The sequence below is a fragment of the Hyalella azteca genome, unplaced genomic scaffold (genome assembly GCF_000764305.2).
Source record: "Hyalella azteca isolate HAZT.00-mixed unplaced genomic scaffold, Hazt_2.0.2 contig4705, whole genome shotgun sequence".
In the NCBI taxonomy this organism is placed as follows: Eukaryota; Metazoa; Arthropoda; class Malacostraca; order Amphipoda; family Hyalellidae; genus Hyalella; species Hyalella azteca.
Genome location: NW_025934916.1, coordinates 75,999 through 93,347, shown reverse-complemented (window position 1 = coordinate 93,347; position 17,349 = coordinate 75,999). Strand labels below are relative to the sequence as shown.

The 17,349-nt window shown below is 36.3% G+C and overlaps 2 protein-coding genes across 3 annotated transcripts; both read right to left on the bottom strand.

Moving 5' to 3' along the window:
• Positions 1-5,238: 5,238 nt before the first annotated feature.
• On the bottom strand, positions 5,239-6,939 carry LOC125177772 (cuticle protein 64-like). The gene is made up of 2 exons (XM_047880153.1): positions 6,843-6,939; positions 5,239-5,923 (listed from the first exon to the last, which is right to left on the bottom strand). Exons 1-2 carry the CDS (start codon positions 6,855-6,857, stop codon positions 5,510-5,512), a joined length of 429 nt encoding a protein of 142 aa, XP_047736109.1. The 5' UTR covers positions 6,858-6,939; the 3' UTR covers positions 5,239-5,509.
• Positions 6,940-11,967: 5,028 nt separating this feature from the next.
• Positions 11,968-15,427, bottom strand: LOC125177771 (cuticle protein 64-like). Of its 2 annotated transcripts, none has more exons than XM_047880152.1 (2): positions 15,343-15,427; positions 11,968-12,651 (listed from the first exon to the last, which is right to left on the bottom strand). In XM_047880152.1, exons 1-2 carry the CDS (start codon positions 15,355-15,357, stop codon positions 12,238-12,240), a joined length of 429 nt encoding a protein of 142 aa, XP_047736108.1. In that variant the 5' UTR covers positions 15,358-15,427; the 3' UTR covers positions 11,968-12,237. The 2 variants fall into 2 exon arrangements, 1 of the variants encoding a protein (XP_047736108.1); XR_007156659.1 differs by lacking the exon at positions 11,968-12,651 and adding an exon at positions 13,690-13,763.
• Positions 15,428-17,349: the final 1,922 nt, after the last annotated feature.

Here is a 17,349-nt window from a genome sequence, read left to right as displayed (position 1 = left end):
CTTCGAACAGGCTTAAACGTTTTGTTATAAAGCATCCAGGATACAACGAAGCAGATTCTTATCACATTCTTACAGTTTCCAAGCGTTAAGGCCTCAATCTTGCGCGGTTTGAAGTGAGGTGAAAAAACATACTGTAGAGGAAGACACGTGTGTTTTTGCCAGCTCTTCCGTGTAGAAAATAAATTAAAAATTTTAAACAGATTTTCATCACTTGAATTTATCGAGATTACATTTTATTTTAACCTAAAAATTTTGGTATAGGAATAATCAGATCACCTTCACACAGCAGTTCACCTTCACACAGATCAGCAGTTGATTCTTTGGCGATGGGTTGGCTGAATTAAATCTTGTTTGCAAAGTTTTTCATGAGTACTTGAGTATGAGTGGGAATTTGGCTATAAAGTACTGGGCTACTCTTCAACGCTGGCGAATAAAAAAATAATAGTTACTGAATCTAATAAAATTAGGTTCAATTTGAAGATGCATTAGAGTAAGTAAAAAAATCAACACCCATGCACACGTATGTCATGCCATCTGCACTAGACGTAAATGGCAACCAGCTCATCGACCTCACGAGACTAACAGTTCATTTCACTTTTATTTGCGCCTCCAGGTTTTCTTCCTCCAAGTGTGATCAACTGTTTATTTTCATATGGAAAGGACCAGTAGGTTTTGTTATCCCCCAGCACAGCCACCAGGGTACCTTCCCCTGAGAAGTCCCTCCAGCTATTCGACCTCCAAATGTTATAGTAACAAAACAAATAAGGAACCAAAATCGGACGACTTGTTTATCGTCTGTAATATAGAGCCACGTGCTTACAGTCTCCTTGAATGAAACCCCTTCGTTTTCATTCCCTTCTAAGAACACCAACCTGTCATCCTATAAACGGGACCGCTATAGGCTGTTGCCTTCAAATGGGACCACCAGGTTATCGTAACTCATGTGAGGCCGCCACGTTACCACTCCTAAATTGAACCACCAAATTACCGTCTCCTAAATGGGACGGCCATGTTATCGCCTCCTAAAGGGCCCGCAAGTCTGTCGTTCTTATTTGATCAGCGCAATGCGCAATTTACAGCTACCTCATGGCGCGTGTCAAGCATAGTAGGGAGATAACTTTGCGCTGCAAATTGCCTGCCAGTTGTGATTTGTACGTTTAAAATCAAGCTCCTGTAAATCTGAAGGCAGAAATAAGAAAAAATCCCCGCCACAATGCGATGAACACTAAAAACTGTGTATTTATTTCGTGATTATTGATTACAAATTGAGAGGAAATAGCGAGCAGAAGCGGAGCCGGGATGTCTCACGCAGTAGCCCATGCTAACGCCTACTCACTCTTGTCAGACCGGTGCCATTGATGGACTCTCAGCTTGAAATTGTAGTCCACAGATGACTCATGACGACGCCAGACGCTGCGTAGAAACAAGTTTCGTTTGCTGGTATCTGAGCGTCTGATGGATGTACTCTTCTTATCAAACTCTGTCTCTATTGAAGCCTCCTTTTGAGTTGTAGTTTTGAATTAGAAAGTCGCAGCAGTGGGCCAGTTTACTGACTCCATAAGATAAGAGAGTGATTAGAATTTTTGAGGCTTTTAAACCTGAAAGTTGTGGTTCAAAGCATTGGTCAGTGTTATGAATAGCATATAAATACCACGTGTGTTTTTCTCCAGGCTTTATAATAAGTGGTTTAGTGATAATATATTAGATTATTTTACTAAAATACAGGTGAGTAATACGATACTCTAGTTCTGCTCATCTCCTGCCTTGCTGTTTCGAATGATAACTGAAGTTAAAATTCACAAAATAAAAATTCATATAATATTAAATAATTTTATTGATCGTTTTTATTCAACGAAATCAAGGTTGTCATGTAACTGTTACTGAACTTCTTATAGGAACACTAGGGTGATTTACACCAGGAGTTTTGTTTCAAAATTCCAGTTGTACATTGGCTGGAATGTTTAGTGTGAAGAAGAAATAGAGCTTTAAATATTTGAAATAGAAAAGAAAAATATTCCTAGAGCTTGCCTTTTACATCTGAATTTTTAAGTACTGTAGTTTGGATCATGGATCAGTTTCGTCTTTCTTGGAGTGTCGTTTTCTCACTGCTTTATCATTGACTTGCTTCTGCTTGCAAGTTATTGTCTATAGTTCTTGACAATAGGCAGAAACTGTGTTGGTTCTCATTTGTAGGTAAACATTTCGTTGTTTTAATCCATCCCTGCAACGTTTCTTAATCCAATGTTATTGATCTCTCTTACGCAATTAATTGCAGCTATATAGCTCGATAGATAACACTTTTCTTCTATTCCAATGAGTTCCTCATGATTAAATTGAACAGAGAACCAGCTAAAAGTAAAAGAAGTGTGGCGCGATTTCTTGCAGTGGCATAAAAAGTCTTCTAAATTCTCAAATGGATAGACGTCGCATGTGCAGCTGATCTTTCGGCGGCAGGATCAATTCCTGGAAAGAGCAAGACAATCACTGCCTTGCATATAGTACCAAGTGGTACTTTACTTAGTGTCTAGTGGTACTTTACTCAGTGTCTAGGGGTAGTTCGTCTTGTGTCTAGTGGTACTTCGTCTAGTGTCTAGTGGTACTTCGTTTAGTGTTTAGTGGTTCTTCGTCTAGTCAAGTGTCTAGTGGTACTTCGTCTAGTGCCCAGTGGTACTTCGTCTAGTGCCCAGTGGTATTTCGTCTAGTGCCCAGTGGTACTTCGTCTAGTGTCTAGTGGTACTTCGTCCAGTGTCAGTGGTACTTCGTCCAGTGTCTAGTGGTACTTCGTCTAGTGTCTAGTGGTACTTCGTCGGATTCTCAAAATTTTTCCAATAAACAATTTATTTTAATTTTCGAATCAAATAAATGGAATATATTAGCATATACTGATATTCTTATGAAGATAAGCTCTGAATTTCCACGATCCTGATCCCTATTTTTGTTTACCCTAAAATCTAAAACTTAAAGTTTTCTAATAACCAAGAAAATATTCGTGGACTGACTGCGATAAAAGTTTTCTTTGAGTCAAAAGAACATTACGATGCTATAAATACTCGTAGTGCTTGCAATATGAAGCATTGAACCGACTGAGGCTATAGTGAATTTCATCTATGGATGTGCTTCATTTTAGTTTGCATTTTACATTGAACTTGCCTAAGCTGATAGCTCCAGCGCCACGTTCTAAACTATTAAATATCTTGGACGATTGATACAAATGAATTGAATTTCATCTTGTACATTCTCATAAAATACCAGAAAACGTTTTGTGTTGGTGTGCAGCTTGGGACTGGGAATATTTGAATGCCTTTGGAGCGCAAATGCTCGAAATGTTTTTGTACCTACAAATGAGAAACCTGGAAATATTTCATTACAAAAACTTATCAACTTATTATTAGGCAAAATCTCGTATGTAATTAATGCCATTAAATCACATGAGTAACCGTAATCGTTAATTAAGGTACAGATTGTAATCTCGCTTCTGCCACGATTAAATCGATGATATACAATCAGATACAATTCAAGCTCGATTACACCTGACTATCCATGAGTGTTAACATTTTCAGTTAAATAATTTGGAAATTCTTAATTGCTATTTCAGGCCTCGACGACTAATATATTAGGATATTGTATGAATCTGGTCTGGCGTACATGGTTCTAGACTAGCCTCCATGGGTCTAGACTAGCCTCCATGGGTCTAGAATAGCCTCTATGGGTCTAGATTAGCCTCCATGGGTCTAGAATAGCCTCCATGGGTCTAGAATAGCCTCCATGGGTCTAGAATAGCCTCCATGGGTCTAGAATAGCCTCCGCAGGTCTAGACTAGCCATCGAGCTTTCACGATACTTATTCGAATTTACCACGACTGAATAGTTATATTAATAAGGACGTAATGCGCAACAACTGTTCAATGAATATACTTTAATGGGTTACATAATAAATATACTAGTAATAATGTCACTCCTTTGCTTGAATCGCAAATTCACTAAAAACTCATAAGCAAAGAAAACTCCACAAAAATTCAGAGTATCTTTAAAGAAAACGTTTCGGAGTCCAGCTCCATCGTCAGTTCGAAAATTCTAGAACACAGATAAATCAGTGATTAGTACAGTCACTGTACTAATCACTGAGTGTACTAATCACTGACTGCAATCACTGACTGTACTAGACTGTACTAATCACTGATTTATCTGTGTTCTAGAATTTTCGAACTGACGATGTAGCTGGATTCCGAAATGTTTTCTTTAACGATACTATGAATTTTTGTGGAGTTTACTTCGCTTTTAAGTTTTTAATAAATATACTATAACAAAAACTATTGATGAGCACTATATAACATGTTGTTGGACACGAGTAGCGAAAAAATATATGGCTAAGGAAACAAACGACGCTTTGGTGTTCCCACCGAAAGTATTATTAAATACGGACCAGGCAATAAGTCCAGCAGCTATCTCAATCAATCGTCAGTTATGGAAAGATCGGGTTTCAAAGGCCGGATCCCTTGTGAATCAAGTCACGAAAAGTTCAAGAATCGGCAAAAGGCCATGGGCCTATTTCTTCAGTGCCGACACTTCTATTCTATTCTATTCTATTCTATTCTATCATCTAACGTCGGATTACAATTTGGGCATAATGCTTGAACCCTTCACAATACATTTTCTACGCGTACGATTACAGGATTTGGGATCAATTCCAATGAATTGATTGAAAAAGTTATTGCATGAACATTCAGGGATTTATCATTTCAACACAAATTATTGGATATTATTAAAGGCCGCTTAAATTAGTACTAGTGGCCTATTGAAAAATTTGTACGATCGACAAGACGCATAAAGTTCGTTTACAATTGATTTGAAAAGCATTACGATCGCTTAGCCCACAAGGTTCGATGAACTATAATGTTCCGAATGAAAGTTTTTTACATTATTTACATTCTATTACATCATTTACCCTAGAAAAAGTTTAACTATAGTTATCGTTTTGTACCCAGGCTCGGCATCTCTGTCATGACGGTGGTCAACTCTACGAAGAGATAATTGCCGCACTTTGACCAATAGTATCTGCCGGATTGAGCTGTTCAAATTCGTAGATCGTTGATTCAATTAATACGAAAAAATGTTATAATTCGCCGCGAGTATCGACTCGTTGATGCGAATATTTTCCAGTTGGTTATAAATAGAAATCTCTATTATCATCTATTCATTCCGTCAAACTTTTACAGCATGAAAAGAATGAAACTCTATACTCATTCTCATCATTTATTAGAAGCTTCAAAAAAATCGTTTAATGTGCAATTGAAAAGTATGTACGACACATAAACTTTTAGTTCTTTACCAAGACTTATCGTTGAACAAAGAGTCTTTCCTCTACGTCATGTATGGGTTCTTGGCGACGAAAACTTTCGAATGAAATGCAAAACCTTAGTTTTAACGTTGAAAACAAGTTCAGGAAATTAATTTACAATTTTCGGTAAGAAGTGCGTAGGTTACTCCCACGTTTTAGGCTATAATCTCGATCAATAGTGTACTTGGTATCCATATGGAAAATGGTGATGTCCGAAACCATGTCCGAAACCGTGCCCGTAGCCACCATACCCAAAGCCACCATGACCAAATCCACCATGACCAAATCCACCATGACCAAAGCTACCATGACCAAATCCATGGTGTCCACCAATCACCAAACCTTTGACGTGACGGCTGTTACGAATCCCAATGTCCTCTGCTTCGGGAAGGGGAACTTCAGTAAAAACTTCATTACCCGTTTCGGGATAAACTTCAGTGTATATTTCTGGGTTGACTTCAGCGTACGCTTCAGAGAAAGCTTCGGCGCTTGACAGAGCTTCAGTGTTCGCTTCAGCTTCAATCTGAGGCACGGCTTCAGTCACAGGAGAAGCGCTGCATGCTGCACTGCAGACCAATAGGATTGCCTGAAATATTGATAGCAATTTAGGTCGTAGTCCATTATTAAAAAAATCATAAACACTTTTAGCGAAGGCCGAAATAGAAAAATTATTTCGGCCAAGATCGTCTGCTGTTATTACTCACAGGGCTCTGAAAGCAAATAACTCTATAGGCTTGCTTATTAGAAGGGACTGGAGAGATTCTTGCTATACAAAGCATTACCAAATATCGATTTCAACTCTCTTAGGAGAAGTTATTCAAGTTTCAAATGAAAAAGTTGTATTCGACTAACATTAAACCGTTCACGGCTCGAAAAAGAAATTATTCGCTAGAGAGACAATGCGCTATATTCTAAGTATTTGAAAGTTGCTTTCTGACTCAAATAACGAACTTAAAAATGCGAATGACAACAAAAAATATTGTTGAAAAAAAAACTACCATCTAAAATGTTTGTTAATAATATATAGAATCACAAACATTTTAATATTCCAGCGTAATACGGAACTTCTTAAATTTTGAATTCATTATACATAATTATGGCAGCATTTGTTTGGTTGTAAACGCTGGTATAGGGGCGGTTGTAAAATGAATCAGATCTTCATTGAAAATGTTTCTCAGACCAGTTCCATTATCAGATGGAAATCCTAAATAATACATTTATATTCAATGAAAAGTTCGAAATTTGCAATGGAAAGATTAAAATTTTATTACTGCAGAAGGGGATTAAAGACCTATCGATTACCCATTTTATGTATTTAAGAACTGTAAGCGCTTCGTTTACTTTAAAACTTTTGAATCGCAATAACCTAATAATAATTTGATAAAGAAACATTTAGAAACATTACGCTATACACGGGAAATTGTAAACATAATGATTTTGTTCACAATATCGAACTTTGCACCTGGAGATAGGAGGCGATTCTACTTATGGCATTACGAACTTACCATGAATAACTTCATGTTGCGTAGATTTTTAGCGTCTAAAATGTTTTCCTCTGAAGAAGCTGAGACTTAAAATCTGATGGTTACTTGTTTAAATCTGATGTTGTGATCACGGGCGAGCTTTCTTTTATAGCTCTCATATCAACTGGTTTGTACGTTTTTTTGTCTGGTTGTTTCGATAGCCTTGACCTCGATCATTCTTATCATCAGTGCTGGAAATCCGGTCCTGATACTGTTATAGCTAGGCTGGCTATGGGTGAAGTTAAATAACTAAATCAAGCTTGCATTGAGTGAACCTCGAATTCTTGACTTTCATAGATTCAACAAACATAAACATCTTACTACATAAATTGAAATATTTTACCGAATTCTAGGGCGAGTGAAGTACATGTGAACTCCAAAGTTGGTTCTTGTAGAAATGGGAAATTAGCCAGAAATGTTGATTTTCGTTTCCTGTAAACATTGAATTATTTAAGGGTATAACAGAAATATTGAACGATGCCAAGAACAAGTGGTGATCATCGGAGATTCACTTGAAAATGTAATGAAAATAACAGTCCGAAAAAAACTGGAAAAACGAATGATTTTTGCTAAAAAATTGTTATAAGAATAAAATCCTATTTCATTGAATATTATTTGATCTAAATCGGCGGCTGAGAAAATTTCAAAGTTGTATACTAAAAAGACAAAAAAAATATGCAGAGTCAAACTACACGGGTTTCTGCAATCGAACATTTGTTCAGCGGCATATTTGTTGTTTTCTTCAATTCGTACTAAAATTTTCAACAAACAACATATTTCAGCCAGCAAAACGAAACGAAAGCGAGTCTCTGAGCTTCAATGACCCACGAGGTCCTCCTCAGGTCAGGAGTTCAAACGTTAGAATAACAATCCGAAATTTTACAAGATCATAAGCGTACTAATTAGAATATGTACTGAAATCAGCACACAATATCAAGTTAGTGCATCACCTAGATTATTTCAGTGGCGTTCATCAGCTCAAAGTTGTAGCCAGTCGCTTTTTTTCTCTTAGTGCCCACTTACAGCAATGATTCGCTCAATAAACAAACTTTAACCTCATCATGCATATAACTTGCTTCTTGCAACTCAGAATGAACAAGTCGTGACGGTCACCAAAAGCATACAACTGATGTGTCGGTTGATATGCCAGGCGGCATCAATGAATTTCGAACAGCGCTTTAAGACTGTTTGAGTTCGCGTGGCATTGCGATGTTGCGAACAACATAAGAAAATTATTATGTATTTGAGAAAATATTTTTAATAGAAACATTTTTGCGCGTGAAAAGATTCTCCAATGTCAACTCAGGAGAAGTATATGATAATTTTATATGAACAAATAGTAGCAATAATAATTATTCATGACATTCGCACATAATGAATGGCTTTCTTTCATCTCAATTTATTCGTAACACAGCCACCATGCACAGTCAAGCAAGCCAAACAATACAACTTCGCTATGCAAACAATGTTATATACAAATATTTAGTAATCTATAGTTTAAAATAAAAACTTTACTTCTCTTTGCCTACAATAACATTATTTCTAATTATTAAATAAATAAGAAAATAAGATTATTCTGAAAAAAATAGAATAAATAAATCCTTTGATTAGTTAACTAATTAATTATTTATATTCTTTTAATATTTATTGATCAAAGCTAATTGGTTTCATGAAATTTACTGAATTTTTCGTAACAATTTAATTTTTTCAACGTAGGTTCTGGTGCTGCGATAACTTTTCCAATGATTGTGCCGGCACGAAGCCATGAACTTAATGATAGTCTTAATTGAACTGCAATTTTTGAGATACTCGTGAATTTGAACGCCGAATGAGCACTGATAATACGTTCTTTATAACGAAAATTGAATTTAGTAGCGTGTTTACGTACAGCTGTTTGATTTTTTCGTATGCATGCTGAATAATTAGAGTTGCAAGTTCATTAAAAGGAATTTCAAATTAAAGCTTTATAAAGGACCACACCATATTTTGAATGAACTTTGAATTTACACCATCTCAATACATTTTTAAGATTACCATATTTTTTGACGGGCAAAAGGGGTTATAAAATTTTAAAATAACGTTGTCGAAAAGTAGTAGGTAAAAATCGTCTTGAAAATGGAACATTGTTCTGAACTAAGGGTACTCCGGTAATAACCACGTGCCACTGATAGGGTTAGGCTCGAGGGCTAAGACTCAAGTTGCTGTGGAGCAGAGCTGACAGTTGGCAACCGCTTCTCCAGCGCAAGACATGGCAGACGTGGATTTATCCGACATACAAATATTGGTCATAGAATTTTTTATGTAATTCTATCTCTGGTTAGAGTGTGTGAAAAATTGTACACAGTTTTACTTAGAGGCAAATGCAGGTACACAGAACTGCTTATGCGCCTGTTTTGATACATAATCGCGATTGTCAAGTTCGTCACGTGATTATACAAGAAAATATATTTCAAGATGCTCATTGTAATATTTTATTAAAATTACGTTATCGCTGATTTTCTTAAATTATAGCTGCGTGTAAATGACTACACTCTTCTAACGTGTTATTGCGAATGAGTGACATGTTTTTTACCATATCCCGTTGAATAAAAATTGGAATGAAGAATTGAAGATTGACTGATTTGCTCATTCTCCAATTTATTCATTGAAGAATGAATAAATTGCCACCGATTAACGAGAGCTTATTTACAGGAACAAAAATTGGGGACAATGATTTAAAGAAATTTCACTGTTTTCTATTGAAAGACATATTGACAAAATTCCTCGCGGCAGTAATGCGTATCAATGAAGGTAATTGCCTGGAGAATTACAGAGAAAATACGATTCCATGAGAGTGCGAATGGTTGTTAAATGTTAGCACTGATTTATGTATGAGAACCAATAAGACTTTATGCTTCGTAGAAATTATGTGTACGGAAAATTTAAGATTCAGGAACTCGGGGTTTGTAATTGAAATTTGACATTTTTCCAAATTTTTTATATCAGTCACGCCGTAACCTCGATAAAATTCTTGACACGATAGTTTATTTTCCAAAAACTATCTTATAATTACGCTGAACTCGCCTATTACTAGCATGAAAAATGCATGGGAGCCTATTCCTTCATTAAATTGAGGAGCAANGTGCCTAGTGGTACTTCGTCTAGTGTCTGGTGGTACTTCGTCTAGTGTCTGGTGGTACTTCGTCTAGTGTCTGGTGGTACTTCGTCAAGTGTCTGGTGGTACTTCGTCTAGTGCACAGTGGTATTTCGTCGTAAAGTACGCATGGTGCCACGAGCTCTACGTAGGTGCATGAGTTGGCCTTACAAACTTCTTAAGATTGAGATGACAACATTGGGATACATGCAGCAAAAGTAAAAAATAAGTATCTTTTCACGCAATATGCATTGAAAAAAACTGGTATAGAGAACGAAATATTGTTCCTTCCGGTTTATGATTAAAATGCAGCTAGTTTCATCATGATTTAATGTTATTTGTCTTTGAAAACAATTCATTCTCACTTCATCATTCACATTTTGTTTCACGTTTCATGCGGTTAATGCATTTTGCATTGCTAAATTGTGGCAGAAACGGAGCGGATTCTCAAATTGTTTATATAATAAACAATTTATTTAAAAATTTGAATCAAATAAATGGACTAGATTATCATTTACTGATATTCTTATAATGATAAACGCTGAATTTCTACGATCCTCATCCTTATTTTTGTTTACCATAAAACATGAAGTTTTCTAATAATCAAGAGAATATTCATGGACTGACTGCGATAAAAGTTTTCCTTGGGTCTAAAGAACAATACGATGCTATAAATACTTGTACTGCTTGCAATTTGAAGGATTGAACCGACTGAGGCTATAATTAATTGCATCAATGATTGTATTTCATTTTAGTTTTCATTTTACAGTGAGCTTGCCTAAGCTTACAGCTCCAGCTCCATGTTCTAAACTACTCAAGAACCAACACCAGGGGCCACGGCTATAATCTAAAAAATCTGGCCCAGGTTAGAATCTCGCTCCTGCTACGCCAATTAATTTGATGATATACAACCTGAATGCAATTCAAGCTCCATTACACCTGACTATCCATGCGTATTAAAATTTACAGTCAAATCATTTGGAAATTCTTAATTACTGCCATTTGCTGGTACAGGCCTCGACGACTGGTATATTAGGATATTGTATGAATCTGGTCTGGCGTACATGGCTCTAGACTAGCCTCCGTGGGTCTACAATCACCATCAAGCTTTCACGATTACGAGGCCATCGAATTCATCAGGACGGAATAGTTATATTAATAGGGACGTAATGAGCAATAAATTCATTGAATATACTTTAATGGACTTACCAAATAAATATACTATAAAAAATATTAATGAGCACTATTTAAAGTGTTGTTCACGATCGGCGAAAAAAATAGGGGAAGGAAACAGACGACGCTTTGCTGTTCCCACCGAAAGTATTCTCTATATAACGTCTGATTTAAATTTAGGCATAATGCTTGAACCCTTCACAATACATTTTCTGCGCGAACGATTACAGGATTTGGGATCAATTCCAATGAATTGATTAAAAAAGTTATTGTATGAACATTCAGGGACTTATCATTTCAATACGTACTATTGGATATTATTAAATGCCGCTTAAATTAGTACTAGTAGCCTATTGAAAAATTTGTACAAGGCGCGTAAAGTTCGTTTACAAATTATTTATAAAACACTTCCGATCGCTTAGCGGCCTTAGCCCACAAGATTCGATAAGCTATAATGTTCCGTATGAGAGTTTTTTTTACATTATTTCTAATCTATTACCTTATTTACATTCGAATAAGTTGAACTAAATTATTGTTCTGTACCCAAGCTCATAATCTTCGTCATGACGGTTGTTAACTCGACCAAAAGATAATTGCCGCACGTTGACCAATAGTCGCTGCCGGACTGAACTGTTCAAATTCGGGGATCGTTAATTCGATTAATAATAAGAAATGTTATAATTCACTGCCGACATCGACTTGTTGATGAGACTATTCTCCAGCTGGTTATAAATAGGAAACTTTATTATATCTATTCATTCCGACAAACATACACAACAGTGAATGGAATAAAACTCTATACTTTTTCACATCATTTATTAGGAGCTTCAAAAAGATCGTTTGAGGTGCAGTTGAAAATTAAGTGCGACACACAAATTTTTGTTCTTTACTTAGACTTATCTTTGAAAAAAACCATTACTCTACATCATATACGGGTTCTTGGCGACGAAAACTTTTGGATAAAATGCAACACCTTAGTTTTAACGTTGTAAACGTTAGTTCGGGAAATTAATTCACAATTTTCGTTAAGAAATGCGTAGGTTACTCCGACATTTTAGGCTATAATCTCTATCAATAGTGTACATGGTATCCATATGGAAAGTGGTGATGTCCGAAACCATGTCCGAAACCGTGCCCGTAGCCACCATACCCAAAGCCACCATGACCAAATCCACCATGACCAAATCCACCATGACCAAAGCTACCATGACCAAATCCATGGTGTCCACCAATCACCAAACCTTTGACGTGACGGCTGTTACGAATCCCTATGTCCTCTGCTTCGGGAACGGGAACTTCAGTAAAAACTTCATTTCCCGTTTCGGGATAAACTTCAGTGTATACTTCTGGGTTGACTTCAGCGTACGCTTCAGAGAAAGATTCGGCGCTTGGCAAAGTTTCAGTGTTCGCTTCAGCTTCAATCTGAGGCACGGCTTCAGGCACAGGAGAAGCGCTGCATGCTGCACTGCAGACCAATAGGATTGCCTGAAATATTGATAGAAATTTAAGTCGTTAATCCATTATTAAGAAAATCATCAACACGTTTAGCGCAGGCAGAAATAGAAAAGTTATTATTTCGGCCAACATCGTCAGCTGTTATAACTCACAGGACGCTGAAAGCAAATAACTCAATAGGCTTGCTCATTATGGGGACTGGAGAGATTCTTGCTGAACAAAGAATAACCAAAGATTGGTTTTTACTTTCGCATGAGAAATTATTCAAGTTTCAGATGAAAATGTTTTATTTGACCAAAGTTGTGCCGTTCTTGGCTCGTATGAGAACTCAGTCGCTAGAGAGACTTGACGGGCTAATTAAGTAATTATTAATTACAAAGTTATTAATAATTAATTACTTGTTAAATAATTATTTTCTTATTAATTAAATTACTTATTAATTAATTATTAATTACGAAATAATTAATAATCAATTACGAGTTAATTTATTATGTCCTTACGAGGTAATTAGCGGTTGTTTTCTGACTCAAATAGCGAACTATAAAATGTGAATGAAGACAAAAATATTGCTGAATAAACTACCGTCTAAAATGTTTGTTAATAAAATATGAAATCAAAGACATTTTAATATTCCAGCATTATCCGTAACTTCTTCAATGTGGAATTCATAATAATTATGGCAAAATTTGTTTAGTTGTAAACGCTGGTGAGGACGGTCCAATGAGCAATGGGCCATGCAAACATGTTGGATGATATTTAATAATTAATTTATCAATATTAAATGTTTTACAATTAATCCCTCTACTTCATTGTAGATATTTTACTAACGCGTAAGGCGGTTAAGGAACATGATCCAACACTCATACATTATTCGCCATAGTCGTCCTTGTCGTCCCTGTTGTCCCTGTCGTCCCTATCGTCCTTGTCGTCCCTGTCGTCCCTGTCGTCCCTATCGTCCTTGTCGTCCCTGTCGTCCCTGTCGTCCCTGTTGTCCTTGTTCCCCCATAAATTCAACATTTGATACAACCAATTGATAACAAAGAGATCATTATAGCAGGGCTTTTCGCTTCAGCTTCAATCTGAGGCACGGCTTCAGTCACAGGAGAAGCGCTGCATGCTGCACTGCAGACCAATAGGATTGCCTGAAATATTGATAGAAATTTAAGTCGTTAATCCATTATTAAGAAAATCATCAACACGTTTAGCGCAGGCAGAAATAGAAAAGTTATTATTTCGGCCAACATCGTCAGCTGTTATAACTCACAGGACGCTGAAAGCAAATAACTCAATAGGCTTGCTCATTATGGGGACTGGAGAGATTCTTGCTGAACAAAGAATAACCAAAGATTGGTTTTTACTTTCGCATGAGAAATTATTCAAGTTTCAGATGAAAATGTTTTATTTGACCAAAGTTGTGCCGTTCTTGGCTCGTATGAGAACTCAGTCGCTAGAGAGACTTGACGGGCTAATTAAGTAATTATTAATTACAAAGTTATTAATAATTAATTACTTGTTAAATAATTATTTTCTTATTAATTAAATTACTTATTAATTAATTATTAATTACGAAATAATTAATAATCAATTACGAGTTAATTTATTATGTCCTTACGAGGTAATTAGCGGTTGTTTTCTGACTCAAATAGCGAACTATAAAATGTGAATGAAGACAAAAATATTGCTGAATAAACTACCGTCTAAAATGTTTGTTAATAAAATATGAAATCAAAGACATTTTAATATTCCAGCATTATCCGTAACTTCTTCAATGTGGAATTCATAATAATTATGGCAAAATTTGTTTAGTTGTAAACGCTGGTGAGGACGGTCCAATGAGCAATGGGCCATGCAAACATGTTGGATGATATTTAATAATTAATTTATCAATATTAAATGTTTTACAATTAATCCCTCTACTTCATTGTAGATATTTTACTAACGCGTAAGGCGGTTAAGGAACATGATCCAACACTCATACATTATTCGCCATAGTCGTCCTTGTCGTCCCTGTTGTCCCTGTCGTCCCTATCGTCCTTGTCGTCCCTGTCGTCCCTGTCGTCCCTATCGTCCTTGTCGTCCCTGTCGTCCCTGTCGTCCCTGTTGTCCTTGTTCCCCCATAAATTCAACATTTGATACAACCAATTGATAACAAAGAGATCATTATAGCAGGGCTACTGAATTCAGAAAGTTAGGGTTTTAAGTAATGCCAACAATCTTTGCATCTTCATTTAATAATAGTGTGAAGTGTGTGTGTTCTGTGTGTGTCTACTGTGTAGTGTCGGTAGTGCGTAGTAGTTGACTGTAGCGTGTAGATAGTTTCTCTAGTGAAATTGCGTTTTTAACAAAAATTTTAAAGCAAAGATACGTCAAGTAAATGCATCAGATCTTCATTGATAATGTTTCGGAGACCATGCAGTCCCCTTATCATTGGGAAATCCTTAAATCCTAAATAATACATTTATATCCAATAAAAGTGCGAAAGTTGCCAAGGAAAGATTCAATTTTTATCACTGCAGAAAGGGATTAAAGACCTATCGATTACCAATTTTAGGTATTCGAGAACTGTAATATTGAATCACAATAACCTAATAATAACTTGGTAAAGAAACATTTAAAAACATTACGCTATTCGCGAGAAATTGTAAACATTGTGTTTTTGTTCACATCGTCGAATTTCGCACTTGGAGAGAGGCAATTATACCTATGGCATTACGAACTTACCATGAATAACTTCATGTTGCGTAGATTTTTTTACCGTCTAAAATGTTTTCCTGTGAAAAACTAAGACTTAAAATCGGATGGCTACTTGTTTACTTCTGATGTTGTGGTCAACAACGAGCTTTCTTTTATAGCTCTCCTAGCAACTGGTTTGTACGTTTTTTTTGGTTGGTTGTTTCCATAGCCTTGACCTCGATCATTCTTATCATCAATGCTGGAAATCCGGTCCTGTGGCTGTCAGGCTGGCTATGGGTGAAGTGATATTAAGTATATGAAGCATGTATAAGTATATGAAGCAAATTTCAACAAATAACATATTTCAACCATCAGAATGAAACGAATGGCGAGCCTCTGAGCGCAAATCCTGGCCTTTGATCGAGTTCCTCCTCAGGTCAAGAGTTCAAACGTTAGAATAACAATCTGAAATTTAACAAGATCGTAAACGTACTAATTAAAATATCATGTCACTGCTTCACCTAGATTATTTCAGAGCGTAGGCTCTGTGATATGAATATAAAATTTTTGAAGTAGCTAGAAGTTAAACTTTTCCGTGAAAAAAATAGTACTTGGTTTCTTCCACGAGTATAAAATTAATAATCCCAAAACCATCGCATATAGTGAGATGTGTTAAGATTCCCGTCAACAAGTTTTTTTCTATTAATGATAAACCTTAAGATGGAATTCGTAGCCATTCGTGACTCATGAGGATATCAAACTCCGCTTAAGAAGAAACAAGTTTATATTGCTGGTATCCTAGGATAATTATTAAAGTCCTCTCTTATCAAACTCTCCCCACTAACACTCAAGCATGGAATGTATTTCGTATTGAAAATTGGACTGTGACGGTCGCATTACAGGACAACGCCTGACTCTGGAAGATAAGGAAGTGATAAGAATTCTCGATGCTTTTAAGTTTCCCAGAAAGTAGGTCAATAAATTGGATTTTTTTTGTTTTCATTAAGCCCCACGTGTTTTCATGTACGGGTTATAAATGAATGGTTGGATGGTAGTATAAATGGACCAACAGCTGAGCCCTGGGTTGCTCGGGAAGGATAATTCTTCAGATTCGAGAATCCCGCACTTTAGGATCCGTTTCCCTTATATTAACCCAGAATCACGCTATTATTTAACTGTTTAGTTATATATGAATTGAATTTAGGGTCCATATAAGATGCCAACTCGGCCTGGGTCTGGACCTCGATTTACGCCAGGTGCTGACCCCTTCTATTTGAATTACACTCGTCAAAATTATGTCCTGAGTTTATTCGTTTAGGTCCTGAGTTCATCAGTTTCATTTAATCCGTTTAGGTCCTGAGTTCATCCGTTTCCGTTATGTCCTTTAATAACCACGTGCCACTGATAGGGTTAGGCTCGAGGGCTAAGACTCAAGTTGCTGTGGAGCAGAGCTGACAGTTGGCAACCGCTTCTCCAGCGCAAGACATGGCAGACGTGGATTTATCCGACATACAAATATTGGTCATAGAATTTTTTATGTAATTCTATCTCTGGTTAGAGTGTGTGAAAAATTGTACACAGTTTTACTTAGAGGCAAATGCAGGTACACAGAACTGCTTATGCGCCTGTTTTGATACATAATCGCGATTGTCAAGTTCGTCACGTGATTATACAAGAAAATATATTTCAAGATGCTCATTGTAATATTTTATTAAAATTACGTTATCGCTGATTTTCTTAAATTATAGCTGCGTGTAAATGACTACACTCTTCTAACGTGTTATTGCGAATGAGTGACATGTTTTTTACCATATCCCGTTGAATAAAAATTGGAATGAAGAATTGAAGATTGACTGATTTGCTCATTCTCCAATTTATTCATTGAAGAATGAATAAATTGCCACCGATTAACGAGAGCTTATTTACAGGAACAAAAATTGGGGACAATGATTTAAAGAAATTTCACTGTTTTCTATTGAAAGACATATTGACAAAATTCCTCGCGGCAGTAATGCGTATCAATGAAGGTAATTGCCTGGAGAATTACAGAGAAAA